Source organism: Gavia stellata, chromosome 4 (assembly GCF_030936135.1).
Source record: "Gavia stellata isolate bGavSte3 chromosome 4, bGavSte3.hap2, whole genome shotgun sequence".
NCBI classification, from domain to species: Eukaryota; Metazoa; Chordata; class Aves; order Gaviiformes; family Gaviidae; genus Gavia; species Gavia stellata.
The window spans coordinates 65,500,100-65,516,585 of record NC_082597.1 but is presented as its reverse complement, the minus strand read 5'-3'; the positions used below and the strand labels follow the sequence as shown (position 1 = coordinate 65,516,585).

At 40.1% G+C, this 16,486-nt stretch overlaps 1 protein-coding gene across 1 annotated transcript in view; it reads left to right on the top strand.

The window, feature by feature from the left end:
• The window catches only part of CHRM2 (cholinergic receptor muscarinic 2), a 100,876-nt gene extending 85,062 nt beyond the window's left edge, over positions 1 to 15,814 (top strand). Inside the window, exon 3 of the mRNA XM_059815945.1 lies at positions 10,742 to 15,814. Coding sequence (XP_059671928.1) covers positions 10,781 to 12,181 — 1,401 coding nt within the window. The 5' untranslated portion in view covers positions 10,742 to 10,780 and the 3' untranslated portion in view covers positions 12,182 to 15,814. The remainder of the gene's footprint in view (positions 1 to 10,741) is intronic.
• Positions 15,815 to 16,486: the final 672 nt, after the last annotated feature.

The window sequence follows — 16,486 nt, the reverse complement described above, 5'->3', positions numbered from 1 at the left end:
TGATTCTGCTGCTGTTGCATGGCACAGTGGGAGGGATTTTATCTCAGACATGACACCCCAGAGGCTCAGCAGTTTGATGGAGGAGATTGACTCCTAAGTACATTACTAGATATTATTCCTTTCTAGATAGTATTTCACTTCCCATAAGTTTACTTTACCATCAAGTCCCAATTTAAAGATTTGTTAAGTAAAGATGGAATTAGATTGAGAGAACTGGACCATGTAGGTGACACTGCAGAAGATGAGGGTAAAGTAAAAGCTCAGGAAACAAAACATCTTAGTAGTCTTTTCCTCCTCGGACCTGTTTGCTGTGGAAAGGTGGTCTGAGATGAGGAAGCAGAAATGGCAAACCTGCAGACAATAACAGCTAAGCCTACCAAAGCAAGGGAGTGGGTAATTCACAACATAATTATGGAATTTCAGGACATTAATGAAGGCAATCTGAGATTCTTAATACCAGAAATGGGAGAGCAACTGACTTCATGCAAGTCAAGTCATTCTAGCAACAGTCTAGGTGAAGCTGACGTGCTGCTTCTGCCATGAAAGAGGTTCCCATGCAGTAAACCATAATGGCACAGTCTCTAGAAGTCTGAATTTGAAAATCAACCTATTTGTCTCAAAAGCCGTTCTCCTTTTTTTTTTTCTTTTTTTTTAACTCATCTTTGAATTAGAATGAAACGTGCAAGGGCCATCAGGTATATTCATCACCATCACCCTGTGGAAGCCCTGTATCTCATAGACTTCATTGCTAAAGTGACAAGATCAGTTTCCAAATCCCATGTGGGATAACAGTATTTTCTCTACACAGCTGTGTCCAAGCAGTTCCTGTGACGGGGGCATAAGGTTTTGTGTTTAGTAATCATAGCAAACTGTCTCCCATGAGGGAGAAGCTCAGCTGAAGCATTGCACCTAGGGACAGTATTCTGTGTAGCCTTTTCATGCCTCACAGGGCAGATCTATGCATACAATAATTGCCTGCTCTTCTCTGTCCTGTGTTAGTTAATGCCTCTCAGGCTTTTAATAGTTTTGATTTCAAATAATCCCATTTAACACTTTTCAAACCTTGTATTTCAAATGTTCCCATTATTTTCTTTTTGCAAACATGCAAGAGAGGTCAAAGTTTGTGAACAACCTTTGCAATGTCTCTTTAAAAATCAAAATGGGCAGAGAGCTTGAGAATATTTGCTTATGCATTTTAGTCTTCCTGGCACAGTGATGCTGAATATATTTTTAACAGAAGGTCAGAGATAAGTCCACCAGTTTCCTGTTATTAACTTAACCTTGTTAAACATTATTGTTTAACATAGGATAAGGGCTTCTCTTAATGCCATGGTGAATTATTCATATGCAAAGCTAAGGTATTTTGCCTTGTTAAGTGTAACTCCAGTGTGGTGAGACCTGTATCTGAAGCCATGCATCAGAGCCAGAATTAGACACAGATTTCTTAAACCTGTACTGGAGTAAAAATGCAATCAGTCTGCAACTACAGTATATGTAATTAAAGTAGGTAGCAGTCATTTAGTGAAACATAACACAGTCAGAGACTTAAAGAGCCTACAATAATGTGGTAACTGTGAATATAAGTGCTGCAGAAAAACTGCTAAATAAATATTTTCTTCCTTTGACAAGGAATATGTAATCTTTGAGGTTCTCTGTCCGCAAAAGGGCAGATGATCATGCAGGCTCACAGTAAATATTCATAGCTGTGATCAACATGTTTATAATTAGCTGTAACAAACACTTCATTTGAGAATTTAAAACATTTTACAAACATTTTGTTAAGTATTGTTAGCACCTTTCCATCTCTAATAAACAGACTTCTCTCAGACTGCAGAATGGGCTTGGAAATATGGATTCTTATTTGGGAATTTAGGTACCACTCCTTTCTGGTAAGGTTAAGAGCTAATTAGGTTCTTTCACTATTTCACTATCACTGCCTTAAATGCAGTTTGCATAAATACAAGCATAAAAAAAGATTTAGCTGCCCTCTCAGAAACAAGTTTGAACTTGAATTCAATATATGCTTAAATTCTTGCAAAGAATTTAAGCTAACCCCTTTTATATCTGAGTCAGCTTTCTTCTCTGTGCTTCTAATCTACATCTTAGGTAAGTTGTTAAGTAAGATGGAAGGTGTGTAAAAATCCCCAAGATGAATGGACACAGAAGCAGAACGGACTAGATTTTCAAGCTCTTGAGGGCTTCATGTAAGAGTGACCATGATGGACTTACAAGAATTTTAAAAACATTTGCTGAGTGAAGAAACGGGGTACTTTCCAAAGCAGGTTTGAGGATCATCTAGAGGTATCACAAGTGAGTCTGCTAGTTCATAAGTGAGCAAATAAGAAAATCACTGATAAAAGCAATGTACTAACATCATTTCCAACCAAGGGAAAAGGAAAGATTTTCTTTAAATTCAGTAAGACTCCCTTTGGGTGCTTAGTATGTTAATATTTCTGTCAGAGACACTACTGAAGGCTGCAAAATCTCTGGGGAACAGTGAGAGTCTCCATGGGTTTATTCAGGGTCCCAAAGGGACCTCCATGTCTTGGAGGGATTTGCAGAGATACACTGAAATATCACAGCATCTTTGGTGGACTCACTGGCAGGTTGAGGGGGTTAATCAACGGTTATTTGAGAGACCCCCCCTGTACTGTATCATAGTTCTTTGTTATTTCATCACCAATATTGCTTCAGGCTTTGGCAGAAAAAAATAATTTAAACCAGGAAAAAACAGAAAGAGTGTGGGTTTGGGGTTTTGTTTGTTTGATTTTTGGGGGTTTTGATTTGGGTTTTTTTTAGATCTACCTGTACATGTTTTAAATAAGAAATGCATTTCTGTTATGCATTAACTCCAGGTATTCAGAACAAATTGTGAGCTGGTTTCAGTCAGCCTTCTGAACCCTATCCTCTTTCCCTAGCTTTGCCACTTGTCACCCAGGGACTTTGAGTAGCTCTTATAAGGTTTTTCTATTTAATAGCACAGGCATGATAGCTGATACAAGGATAATGAAGTAACTGTGCCTCCAATTCATGCTGGGCTGCAGAGGGAGTTCTTACCTATCACAGCACTGTTCCTTCAGAGAATATATCCTGGAATCTAATGATTTTCAATTCGATCTTAACAGAAGCTTAAATAACTCTTCTGCTGAGGGAACCTTTCTCAGGGCTGAGGACAAGTATAATTTTAGGCTAACTTCTGGTATGAGTATTTTATCTAAAGTGCTTGAAGAAGACAGTTAAAGTCAGATAAAACTTTGGGGTTGACTGGTGTGAGGAGCTTCAGTCAACTTCCAGCAACAGTGGTGCAGCACAAGGAGGGAAAACTGACATCTGTCACTTTGATCTCCCTTTTCTAGCTAGCCTATAACTTCTGCAAGCAGAAATCAGCATAGGTCCACTGATGAAATGTGTGTGTGGCATGAGCTAGTCCCTTTTGATGACACCAGCCACTCTTCTGAGCCATTTATGACCTACTCTGAAACAACACTTTGGGTTGGATCATGCCTAAAGCGACAACTAAGTAATACTATTGCAGTGGGTATACTCAAGCCTGAGCGTGTGTGTCTGTGCAGTGGCTACCCCAGTCTAATTATACCTGAGTATTCAAACTGTTTGCTACAAGAATATCTAACTGTAATGGTTTCAGAATTTCATCAAATTATATACCTGCTCCTTAATTACAATAAAATGTAAATTTTAATAAAATATGGGGATCCTCCACCTGAGAGATACTTAAGTTGCACCTAAATCTTCAGCATATATCGAAGCCATCCTACTGCTGGAAATGACTGCTTTATGTGGTAGCTACCTTTTTGTGCCTCTAGATGGAGATCCTATCCATTTAACTCAACCCTCTAGAGAGAACTGTGGGATGCTTCAGTAAGAGCTCCATTCTGCCTTTATACTCCATAGACCAAATATTACTTTGTTCTCTGATTACTGGATTACAAAATTCTTTTGATCTTAGTAACTAGATTTCCAGACCCCACACACACACACTTCACAGCCTACCTGAAAAAGGAAAAAAAAATGCTATTCTATCCCAGCTTTCCACAGCGAAAGTGTCCTGAACTATTTACTTTGCCTGAAAGGTAGTGGTGAAACAGTTTGCCTTTTCAATTGCCATTCTGCAAATGCCCTCCAACGTGTAAGCACCTCTGACTAGCTGAGGTGCACAGTATTGCAGGTAGGACTCAGAAGGAATCATATGGACCTTTGTATTTGGTCACTTTTACAATACGGGCAACCATATCATATGGTCCCACCAGAGTGCAGAGAAAAGCCTTGCCATAACTTCACCAAGAGGCTGGGCTATTTGCTCACTGGTTTGGGACCAAGGGTTCTTTATATACAATCCTAGCAAGAATAAGGAGGCACACAAGTGAAGTTATCTCCTCTAGTCCAGGAGGTAAAAAACCCTTTTTGTAGCTCAAAACCAGTTAGATAAAACCATGCCTATTAAGCATATTTTTCAGGTTTGCCCAATGCATTAAAATGCAGAATTTAACTTGGAATGATGTCAGTTGCCCAAAGACGAAATGCAAATTCTCTCTTGATTACACAGGTCCTGAAAAACAAAGACCTATCTGCAGCTAAAACTATACTTACAGAAAGAGAATAGATTAAGTGTCCTAATACCAGTGGTTAACTATCAGCATAACAGCAACAGTAATAACAGTATCAATATAGTAGAAATACATAATTATCCAGACCTTTGAGGAAAAACTGCTTCTTTTTGGTTATTTCCCAAAACTTTTCCTTGTGTGATTTTGTATCAGAAATAGTGTGGCCAGCAGGAGTAGGGAAGTGATCATCCCCCTGTACTCGGCACTGGTGAGGCCACACCTCAAATACTGTGTTCAGTTTTGGGCCCCTCACTACAAGAAGGACATTGAGGTGCTGGAGCGTGTCCAGAGAAGAACAACGAAGCTGGTGAGGGGTCTGGAGCACAAGTCTTATGAGGAGCAGCTGAGGGAACTGGGGTTGTTTAGCCTGGAGAAAAGGAGGCTGAGGGGAGGCCTTATTGCTCTCTGCAGCTACTGGAAAGAAGGTTGTAGCGAGGTGGGTGTCAGTCTCTTCTCCCAACTAACAAGTGATAAGAAGAGAGGAAATGGCCTCAAGTTGCGCCAGGGGAGGTTTAGATTGGATATTAGGAAAAATTTCTTCACTGAAAGGGTTGTCAGAGGTTGGAACAGGCTGCCCAGGGAGGTGGTTGAGTCACCATCCCTGGAGGTATTTAGAAGACGTGTAGGTGTGGCACTTAGGGACATGGTTTAGTGATGGACTTGGCAGCATTAGGTTTACAGTTGGACTCCATGATCTTAAAGGTCTTTTCCAACCTAAACGATTCTGATTCTATGATTTTGAATACAAACCAGTTGGGCTCATGGCACTGTATTTAACAGTTTTAGACTATTAGACCAGCAGTGAGCAACATCTAGCTGTAGAAATCCTCAGACCCTAACAATAGCACTGAAGCAGCAATGCTGATGCCAGCAGTGTCACCTACTCATGTACAGCTCCCTACTGCTTTTGGGGGAGTATTTTTATTTTTGCTTTATTTCAATTGTTGTTAGTGGCAGAGTTAGTCTGCTTTTGTTAATGCTCTATGACTCTGATCTACTTGTTTTTTCAAGATATGTGCAGAAATTGTTTATTTTGCCCTTAGGTACCCTTCTTGATGAGATGGGGAAAAGTAAATCCAGACAGGCCCACAGAATAACTTTTTTTGTAGGACATGTGTTGATTTAGAAAAACAAACATGCATGAAAATGAGAAGAATGGACCACACCGAGGCAGTAACACTTTGCAAAGATGTTTCTAGTTTCAATGGATTGCAGAAGGTAACCCATGTGGTGAAGATTTTAGTCTTCTGATACTAGGGAATTTTCTGAAATGTATTTTTTACCAAAAGCCCAGACTAGATCTATAATCTCTCTGAAGTCTGCAATAAATTCTGACTAACGTGCCTAGTGTATTTGTCATGGGCTTAGGGGTTTTGTTTTTCTCTTTTTTTTCACACTGTGGCTTTAAATGGTGCTAGGAAGGAATTTCAAATCAAAACCAGTGCAGTTCAGGATTAAAATCTGTTAAAAAAAGATTATTAATTGCTAGAGCAAAAATCAAATCCATTTTACATAGGTTTGGACTGGAGAGGAACTGGATCAAAGAGGAGAAGTTAAAAAAATATTTTATTTTTATTTGAGAGTTGAATGCTGAAAAGTGCTCAGAGTAGCAATGCACACAGGTTCCTGGGTAATCCCATTTAAATCACAATTATAACTTTCAGGTACAGATCGTTTATTTCCTTTTTCATGTCTTGACCCTTATATGGTTTCAGAGGATTCAAAGAAGCCATTAAATCCTTTCATATTTAACTTGGCAATATGCACAATACAGGGGAAGGATTTGTCTAACAAACTTTGACAGGCATGGCATATCAGCCATTTTTTTTAAATACACACAACATTTACATAGTCTGTTTTGTGACAGATGTTAGAGATATATTCTAAATTTAAAATTACAATGATTGCTACAAGATTCATCTGCACCAAAGGGGTGGGATCTTGTCAGGGCAAGTGGAAAGCACAGTCAGCAGGATGTAATACCTAAGTACCTCCTGCGTGAGGATCATGATCCTAAGGGTCACATGCAGTCCTTGTCCCTTCTCCTTGCCCTCCCACTTCTGCAGGCCTCCTCCTCAGGGTCTGCAGTGGAGTAGGATGAATAGCCTCAATGGCATCATTTTCTTCCTCACACTCACCGTGGTTCCTTTTTACAATGAACCAGCTTACAGAATTCACCCACCAGACCTCTGGTTTGCTGTTCCCAGTGACTGCCAGGGAGGTAAATGAAGGAAAGCGAAGCAGACTGTGGCTGCCAGCATGCTCTGTGAAGGTTTACTCCATCCTGTGACAGCCTGGACAATGTTTCTCCTTGCAAGTGGCAATGGGGGTCCAGGGCAACCCACCCGTGCCCTGCTTCTGCCTGTCTACTACTCACTGCAGAAAGACCTGGAATCACACCAGGCCAAAAGTGCAAGTACCATGTGGCCCACCAAATCCCCCAGTTGTGCCCCAAACCCTTGTCTAGTGAAAAGAAGGGAAGGGAATGATTTTCAGCACTATGAAATAATTCTTTAGAGGGGAGAAACTACTGCACTGAAAATGTTTCCCGACTACATATCAAATATCCAGCAATGAATTATTTTTTATGTGGATTTCTTAGCTTTGGACATTCTCCATGCAGTGATTATGGTGTTTACATTCCACAAAGTCACATATATTTTAAAATATATTCCAGAAAATTAACTTGGTTGGTTTTCAGGTCACAAGAGAAATTTCTTGCCTTTTCTGGGTATTCTCTGTTTAGCAAGAATGCACTTAGCATACAAGGATAAATTATGGTAGCCCACGGGAGTCAGTGCCATATTGTGCAACTTACACAAACACCCATGGGCTTGCGGAGGAGAGATCTGTTTGTTCAAGAATAAGATCTGGTACTTCTCATAACAGGAGGTCATATTACCTTAAAATGCCTCTGCCCCGTAGGTCTGCCTGATGAAAAACATCTGTTCCTGTAACGACTACCTCTCCAGGAGGAGAGATGGGCTCAGTGGCATGACAAAAACAAAAGCAGTCTACAGGCAGTCCTGTGCCAAGGGAGCAAGTGGCCACAATAAGAAACAGAAACCTCACTACGGGACTGATTTAAACCCTGCTGGAGCCAACAGGGAAGAGTCCAGCAGATTTCAGGGAGTCCTGGATTAGGAAGCATGCATACCCCTGTCTCTGCTGATAAAATGGTAGTACTATCAGCAGCTATGATATATGTCATTTGAAATCAAATGTTTCTCCAGCCCTGTACCTTCTTGAAAACACATACAGCAAAACCTGGTTCTCTTTACAATCAGATTGATGCAAGCAAAGGAAGATTTTACCTGAGTAGTGATAGCAGGTATGTTTCTCCACACTTAAGGAAGCCGTAACGGCCAATGCAATTTGCAGTCCAGAACTACCAGCCTTCTCCTGGCAGGAAAGTTTTGTGCAAAGACAGATCACTGGGAAAGGGACTCCTCTGCTTTTCTTCCATTCAAAAGAACACAGTGAAATCCTCTTCCAAACAAGTAAAATCAGCTTTTAGCTCTCATCCAGCTCCTTGCACTGGAGATAATAAAATCAAGGAAATCTATACTCAATTACCAATATTTCCACTGGAATTGCATAAAAAAAAAACCTTAGGAAAAGACTTAGGAACAAAGTTAGCTGGGAGATGGCATTTTGAATCACAACAAGTTTTAAGGCTTTTAAATGAATTCTAGTTCTTCAGTGTAATGAAAACAAAACCTCTGAACATTTTGTCATCATTAAATTGTAGAGAAACACTTGTTTTCTTATCATAAACCACATTTTTTTCAGCGCTGATCCTCTCTCATTCTCTTCCTTTCTTGCTCCCCCTCTCACTCTCTGTCACCAGAGGTAGCTGCAGAGCCCTGGATCACAAACTCCTTTCAGCTGAAGTTTTTTTGAAATCAATAGATCTCTGTGAGTTACTTTGTCTTTTCATCAAAAATGCATTCTGTCAAAAATGTTCATAAACAACTCTGCTTGGGAGAAGTTCTTAGCTTGTCCCAAAAAACTGATACCTTACACATCTAACTGGATAGCCAGCTGCTCAGCTGTGAGGCTTTGGGTGAAAAGCACACAGTGAATTGCTGAAATGACAGTCCTATACATTAAAGATGTCTGGGCTATTCTCCTGTCTATTTTTTGCCCAGAGTATAAATACGGTTATATTCCACTCAGCCTATTCCTACTGTACAAAGCACATACTTAATTAAAGCATTCCTCCTCACAGTTTTGTTGTCTTGAACCAGATCCCAAGGATTTTAGGCATGTACCTGTGAATAGATATTAGGAAAAAAATGTCTGCCTAACCTTATGTTCCTCTATTTAACCATGTGTTCTCTTCAACATGGAATCGGCAAAAAAATCTTAGCTGTTTTTAAAAGCAAAGGCAAATACATGAGCCCCACCTTCTGCCAGTTGTATTTCTTTATGTATAAATTACAAGATTACAAAGTTGCCTTAGACAGAAAAGCTTTACCCTGGTGTATAGCATTTTGACTTTTCCACAGAGACAGACTTGCTTATTTTTCTTAGAGGTCAGAGGGGTTTTGCTGTTGTGCTGACATTTTGCATCATCTTCTTCCTTTTGCATCTGAAAGAAAATATGCAGTGCTGAAATGACAGTGAAAGTGCATTGCTCCATTTAAGTGACGTGGATTGTATATGTCTGTGCATCAGCAGGTTAGTCACAGAGGCCAGAGGAGGATTCCTTAGTCTCTTACGTATAGAGGAGCCAAACATAATGGAATTTTCTGTCTTCCTTTGATTGCGCCATGACTTTTAGAAGCTCTGTCTTAAAGAAGTGATGCCTTATGCATGGGGAAAAAAGGAGACTATTCCAATTAGAAACAACCTAACTTCTTTGTCACATCTGGCCTTCACGCCTCAATAATCTCTTGAGCACAGCTCATAAATAATGAGCACTCGGAGACTGGTTGTACAATTCCACTGCATGCTATTGAATTCCAGGGGATGCACAAAAGGATAGTATATAACCTGAAGGCAAAAGCATGTGCTGTTTTCTTGGTCTTCTATCAAATGTATATTGCTAGTAGTTTAATTACTATTTATTGAGTACTGCTGCTAGGCTACACAGGGCACAAAAAGAATTGCTGTGTATAAACAGAACTTATTTTTATCTGTTTCTTTTTTTATTACCCTGCTATCCATTTCAGACCTCTGTAGCTGTATGTGATACAGATTAAAAATATTGTGATTTGAAAGAAATGAGAAAAGTACAAGCAAGCAAGCATCAAGAGATAACCTCATCATGTTAAAAAAAACAACCAAACAACAAACATTTTTCCAGGTACAAATAATGAAAAGGATGTAAAAAATACCTTTAATCTCACTGAAGTGGAAAAAATAAAAATAAAAATTGTACACATCTAACTAGATAGCCAGATGCTCAACTGAGGTGAGTTTACTAATTCTATTGACTTCAACAGACCTACCCTTTTTTTGTTTATTGGCCAACTAATAACTTTAGTTTGGTTCAGTGCCAAAATCTGCCAAAATCTTTGCAAGTGTTGACAAAAAAAGTAGCTGCAGTGTAAGAAAATTAGAGGGACACATCACAAAAACTTGTTCCATAAACCTCTCAGAAGCATACCCAGGTGGAACATGAAGGAAAGATGGAAACGTAAGTCACCTTTGTGTGATCTGGCTCCTGGTAAACCACATCTTCACCTCAGGTTATAAGAATGGCATACTCTAAGGACCGCATTCTTTTATTTGCAATAGGGTTTGAAATGAGCAAAGTGAACTATTTTGTCAGTAAGAAAGGAATCAATATGCAGATCCAGTTCCAAAATTTTCAAGTCAATATTATTTTTATAACAGGACAGAGAGAAAAATGCATCTGAGAACTTGAAAATCTAGATCTGGATTCCTTGTTGTGTCTTTGTCACACATTTAGAGATATCCTATTGGTACGTTATTCCTAAGGGGAAATTATATGTTGTAAGGTGTTTTCATTATTCAAAGCTGACTGGTCCTTCTGCACATATCTTCTACCTTTAAATTCTTTCCAAGTAGTTTTTCTGGGATCCATTTCCTAAAGGCTAAGGGACTCATTTCATGATGGTGTCTGTTTTGTTTTCTTTCCTCTGCAGGCTTAAGTGATAACTGGATATCTTGTTAGCGGAACAGAAATGAATAACTCAACGTACATAAACTCTTCCACTGAAAATGTGATGGCTTTGGAAAGCCCCTATAAAACTGTTGAGGTAGTCTTCATTGTCCTTGTAGCAGGGTCTCTCAGTCTAGTCACCATAATTGGGAACATCCTGGTCATGGTGTCAATCAAAGTCAACAGGCACCTACAGACTGTCAACAACTACTTCCTGTTCAGCTTGGCCTGCGCTGACTTGATCATCGGCATCTTTTCAATGAACCTATACACCCTCTACACTGTGATAGGCTACTGGCCCTTAGGGCCTGTGGTGTGCGACCTCTGGCTGGCTCTTGACTATGTAGTCAGCAATGCCTCTGTAATGAACCTCCTCATTATCAGCTTTGACAGATACTTTTGTGTCACCAAGCCTCTGACGTATCCTGTAAAGCGGACCACTAAGATGGCAGGCATGATGATCGCAGCGGCGTGGGTGCTGTCCTTCATCCTGTGGGCCCCTGCAATTCTCTTCTGGCAGTTCATTGTGGGAGGAAGGACTGTCCCAGATGGAGATTGCTACATCCAGTTTTTTTCCAATGCTGCCGTCACTTTTGGCACTGCCATTGCAGCCTTCTATTTGCCTGTTATCATCATGACTGTCCTTTACTGGCAAATCTCTCGAGCCAGTAAGAGTCGGATAAAGAAAGGGAAAAAGGAAGCTGCCCAAAACCAAGATACAGTTTCCCCCAGCCTTGTCCAAGGTAAAATAGTGAAACCAAACAATAACAACATCCCAACCAGTGGGGATGGGTTGGAGCACAGCAGAATTCAGAATGGAAAAACCACTGGAGAGACTGTGACGGAGAACTGTGTTCAAGGGGAGGAGAAGGAGAGCTCCAACGACTCCACTTCTGTCAGCGTAGTCGCTTCCAACATGAAAGAGGATGAAGCTGCCAAAGATGCCAGTCAGGCTTCTGCCTCCCAAGACCATCTCAAAGTGGAGAACTCCAAGCTGACATGCATCAGGATAGTCACAAAGTCCCAAAAGGGTGACTGCTGTGCCCCCACCAACACTACTGTGGAGATTGTAGGTACCAACAGGGAGGAGAAGCAGAATAGTGTAGCCCGGAAAATTGTCAAGATGACAAAGCAGCCAGCCAAAAAGAAACCACCTCCTTCTAGAGAGAAAAAAGTGACAAGGACTATTTTAGCCATCCTCCTGGCCTTCATCATCACCTGGACACCATACAACGTGATGGTGCTCATCAACAGCTTCTGCACATCCTGCATCCCCAGCACTGTATGGACCATAGGTTATTGGCTCTGTTATATCAACAGCACCATCAACCCTGCTTGTTATGCGCTCTGCAATGCTACTTTCAAGAAGACCTTTAAGCACCTTCTTATGTGTCATTACAAGAATATAGGAGCTACAAGGTAAAAATAATAATAATAATAAAAATAATAATGGAAAGGGTGAAGAAGTTCCAAATTAAATTAAAAAAACCCTAATGCCATAGCACTTTATGCTCTTCTATGGAATGTGCAATCCAGGATATTAGTGGAAATACTGACATGGAGCATCAGCTCCACCCCTCAGAACTACACTTAAAAACATTTTTTTAATTATTGAAAATAAATCTTGAGGACATGGGGATGTATGAGGAATTATTCAAGTATGTGGACTGGAGGCACAGTTCCTTGCTTTCTGAGATTATTCTGCAGAAGGGCTTTAGAGTCTATGATCTTTTGTCATTCTGTGTAAAATTCTTGTTCTTTTTTCTTTTTTTTCTGTGTCTGTTTAATATGTCTTCATCTAGGGAAAAAAAATTAAATTTTAACAATAACTGTGTGGAAGAGGCATAGGAGTTTGGAAGATCCTTACATAATCCAAATGAATCATGGTAGAAGGTTTCTAAAGCTCAGAGTTGTCTCAAGTTTTTTTGTCACTGTCATGTAAGAACCTTAATATTAGGTAACTCATGATGAAAGTTATTTTATGTTGTTTATGACACTACCATTTCCAAAACTGCATCAGTTCTGAAAGTGTACTTATGCTTAACATGTAACCATTGCCTAACCTGTGTATCATTCAAACTCTGCTACTTGCCCCCTTCTAGGGGATTTTGTTCATGATTCTTTCATCACGTCAAGACAGAAGTGAAAAAAGGCAGTCTTTTCCAGATTGCTACATCCCGAGAGTATTTCAACATCCATGTAAACCAAAGCTTTTGAGACAATTTTCTTCACTTTGTTTGTCATATAACATCCACCCATGGATTTGTCTTTTACCTCCATCAGCCTTTTCTTCCTTTTTGTACCTTACTTGTCCAAGGCATGAAGATTGAATGTCTAAAGAAGTTGTAAATTCAAAGGTCTCATCCAGTCAGCCACCATGGTGGCCAAACAAAGGACCTCAGCTGAAGAACAGAAACAAGGTTATTACTAGGAAAATGGAGGTTACATCCTTTTAAAGTTGGATGTATGGATGAAGAGGTATGCTGAGGCTCCACAGAATGAATAGTTACTATTAGATGACTATGCTCTTGACCAGTCAAAAGATGATTCACACTTATTTATTGAGGAAAAAAATAAGATGGACTGTGATGCCCACATGGATCAAGCTCTGCCTAAGACCTCAGTGTGAAACCAGGGTACTTCTTAAGTGTATCCTGGACAAGACATTTACTTTGTGGAAAAGATATTGGCTACATTGCCTTTTGTACCAACTGGGAGCAATATTTTCACTGTAAGCCAAGGGATAACACCAATAAAAAGGCAGAGAAGAAAACAGTGATTACACAAAACCAGATACTGAAATAGTCTGGATGGGGGGCTGGCAGGGATAAAGTTCAAATATTATCTGCTACTCCACACCAGCTCAAATTCAGATTCTTTCTGCCCAGCAAAGAATTTACTATGATATATGATATTTATTGTAGCACAACTGAGCACTGTGTGGATAGGACAAAGTGTATCAGATTACTGAAAACAGCAATTGACTGTGAGTTAGGCATATTCTAGTTACCTCCTTCTTAGTAACTCTAACTTTGAGGCACTAGTAAAGGTACACCTAAATATTTCGTTACCCAAAAAAGTAGTTTGCTGCATAGACAGTGTCCTGAGGGACTGTCTTCTGGAGTGAAAGCCACCTACCAAATAGGACACCAAATCATTCTGTTATTTTATGCTACCCCATTAGAGTCTTACAAAATGTACTTCAAAATAGCAGCCTTCAAGATTACAGGGAAATTAATCTTGCAGACTAAAGTTTTACATTTGACAAGCTTATTGGAACACAGTGTCAAAGCACTTTGGCAATATGACAATTTTGATGTTTCAAAGTACAAGTTCCTAGCAGAAAGTGAAAATGAGGAGGATTAAACTGCAGTAAATTAAGGTCACATTAAACTCAGGATTAATGTGTCTTAATATGCATTCATTGATTTTATACCCCTAGTGATTTCATCCTAATATATCTAAGTGTCTCCATGCAGCCAAGGATCTAATTTAGCAGCCCTCACTTGCCTTGAGTCATATTTACTATCACTATTTTCATCTTCCTACTTGTAAGGAAGAATTACTCAATGATAAAGCTTGCAAAACTGAGTACTGCTTGTCTTTCAAAACTACATTCACTAGGCTTATCTTGACAGGTCAAGGGAAATACTTACATGATCAGTTCTAGATCATTCATTCTGTTGCAGTGTTAAAAAATCCAGATAAATCCCAAAAATAAAATGAAATCTGTTCATTTTCTAAATCCTACTTCTTTAGAAAAGTTTCATAAAAGAAACACACCTGCTTCTTTCTTTCAGCAAGTGCTGTGGGTATCAATAGTACAAGTACTCAAATTGGGAAATAATGGTTTGTATATTCTTATTTAATCTTTTAACTCCAGTTTTCCAGCAGGTGTGCAAATCCTTTATTCTGACCTTTGAAGCTGTCACTTGTTCGTAAGTTATGAATTCCTCTAACAGCTAAGGACACTTCTAGAGGTTAAGAAGTGCAAGCTATAGACTACAATTATACTTCTTCATCAAGTGATGGGATGAAACTCAAAATACTATGCAGAAAAAAATATTTTGGGGCCAGCTTTCATAAACAAACAAAAAAAAAAAAAAAAGAAAAATCTTCAGTTTGAAGCTTTCTAGCACTTTTCCCCAGCATCACCACCCCTTTTGATACTAAAGGACAAGATGCTTTGGTTTGTGTCATAGTGTATTTAAAAGGCTTGCAAGACACACAATCCTGTGTGTTTCCACCTTGTATCAGTTCAATGAAAAAATATTTCCATGGTACATCCACATTCACAACCAATTAAACAATGTAAAAATAGATGACATAATGCACCTATGCATGCACACACAAGCATGCAAACACACCCCCCAACACGATTTATATACATGGAAAACAATCATCTAACATTCAAGATATTGCATGGGATTGTGTCTGTGTTGTGCTCACTGGCAGCTGGTGGCAGGTGCAGAGCCAACACTTACTCGTAACACTGTCTACCCCCTCCCAGAGGCAGAGCCTGCCCTGAGATACTGGGAACGTCTCGGGTCTTCAGCTGGTTGTGGCTCAGTGAGACAAAAAGTGGGATAATCTTTCAGAGGCACAAAATAATTTGTTCTTTTGAACATCTTTTGAGCTCTCATGTCTTTCCTTTGTGTCCCAAACCACGTTCACCAGGTTTCACTTCCCTTCTGAGTGATAGTTCTTCGAGATGTAGATGTCGGTCTTGAAGAGCAGCGCTCTCTGGGTACCTCCTCCGGCTTCCCCGCCTGTCACCTGCGCCCCGTCGCCCCCAAGGCCCCAGGTGGCCCTGCTGCTGGTGCTACCACGTCTTCACCTTGGGCTTGGCCAGAGGATCCCAGCGGCACCTCCACACCATGTGCTGTGCTGGCCACTTTCATTTCACATAGAAATTGAGCAAACTGTGCAGGTGACTCAGGACGGGAAAAAAAACCACCCAACAACAAGAAACTGCAGTGAGCACTTCTTTCTCTCTCTTTTTCTTCCTCTTAGTTATTTCCAGAAACAGGCTAAAACTGAAAAGGCCCAACCAGCCCTTGACAGTAGCCCTCCCACAGCAGGATATGTCACGTCGGCAGCCCGTGGGGAGTGACTTGTACTGTCAAAGGCCAGCCCTACCTTCACTCTCCAGGGAGAGAACAGCCTGAAGACATGTCAATCCGACTGGCACCTTTTCTGAGCATTAAGGACATCTGTGGTTAAAAAAAGGCAAAAAAAAAAAAAAAAAGAAAAAAGAAAGAATGAAAGAAAGAAAAAAAGATGAAGTTGAGAAATCTGTTTTCCAGTGGGGACAAAAACTAAGAAAAATTTCTGTCAGCCTTCTGTCTGGGATTTTCATTTGATTTACTAGGTAGGAATCATGAGGATCCGTTCAGAGATAGCAAAGTGTTTAAATATTGCCGCATGAAATATAGTCCAGAGCCAACAGACACACCTATATAGGTCAGATTTTCTTTCTTTCTTTCTTTCTTTCTTTTTTGCCTCACAAATGCTCATGGGGATGGGAGTGTTGAAATGGACCCCAGGGATCAGTTGTTTGGCATCCACAAAGCATGAAGAGGACAAAAGCAAGTGCTAAATCTATCACCCCTCTGGTTTATATTTTTTCTGGTGGAGGAAAGCATATTGACAAGAGGAGGCGTCTTTACTAAGTGTGGCTGTGGTGAGAACAGCCATGCTCCTGGCCATCCAAGCTGGGACATGGGCA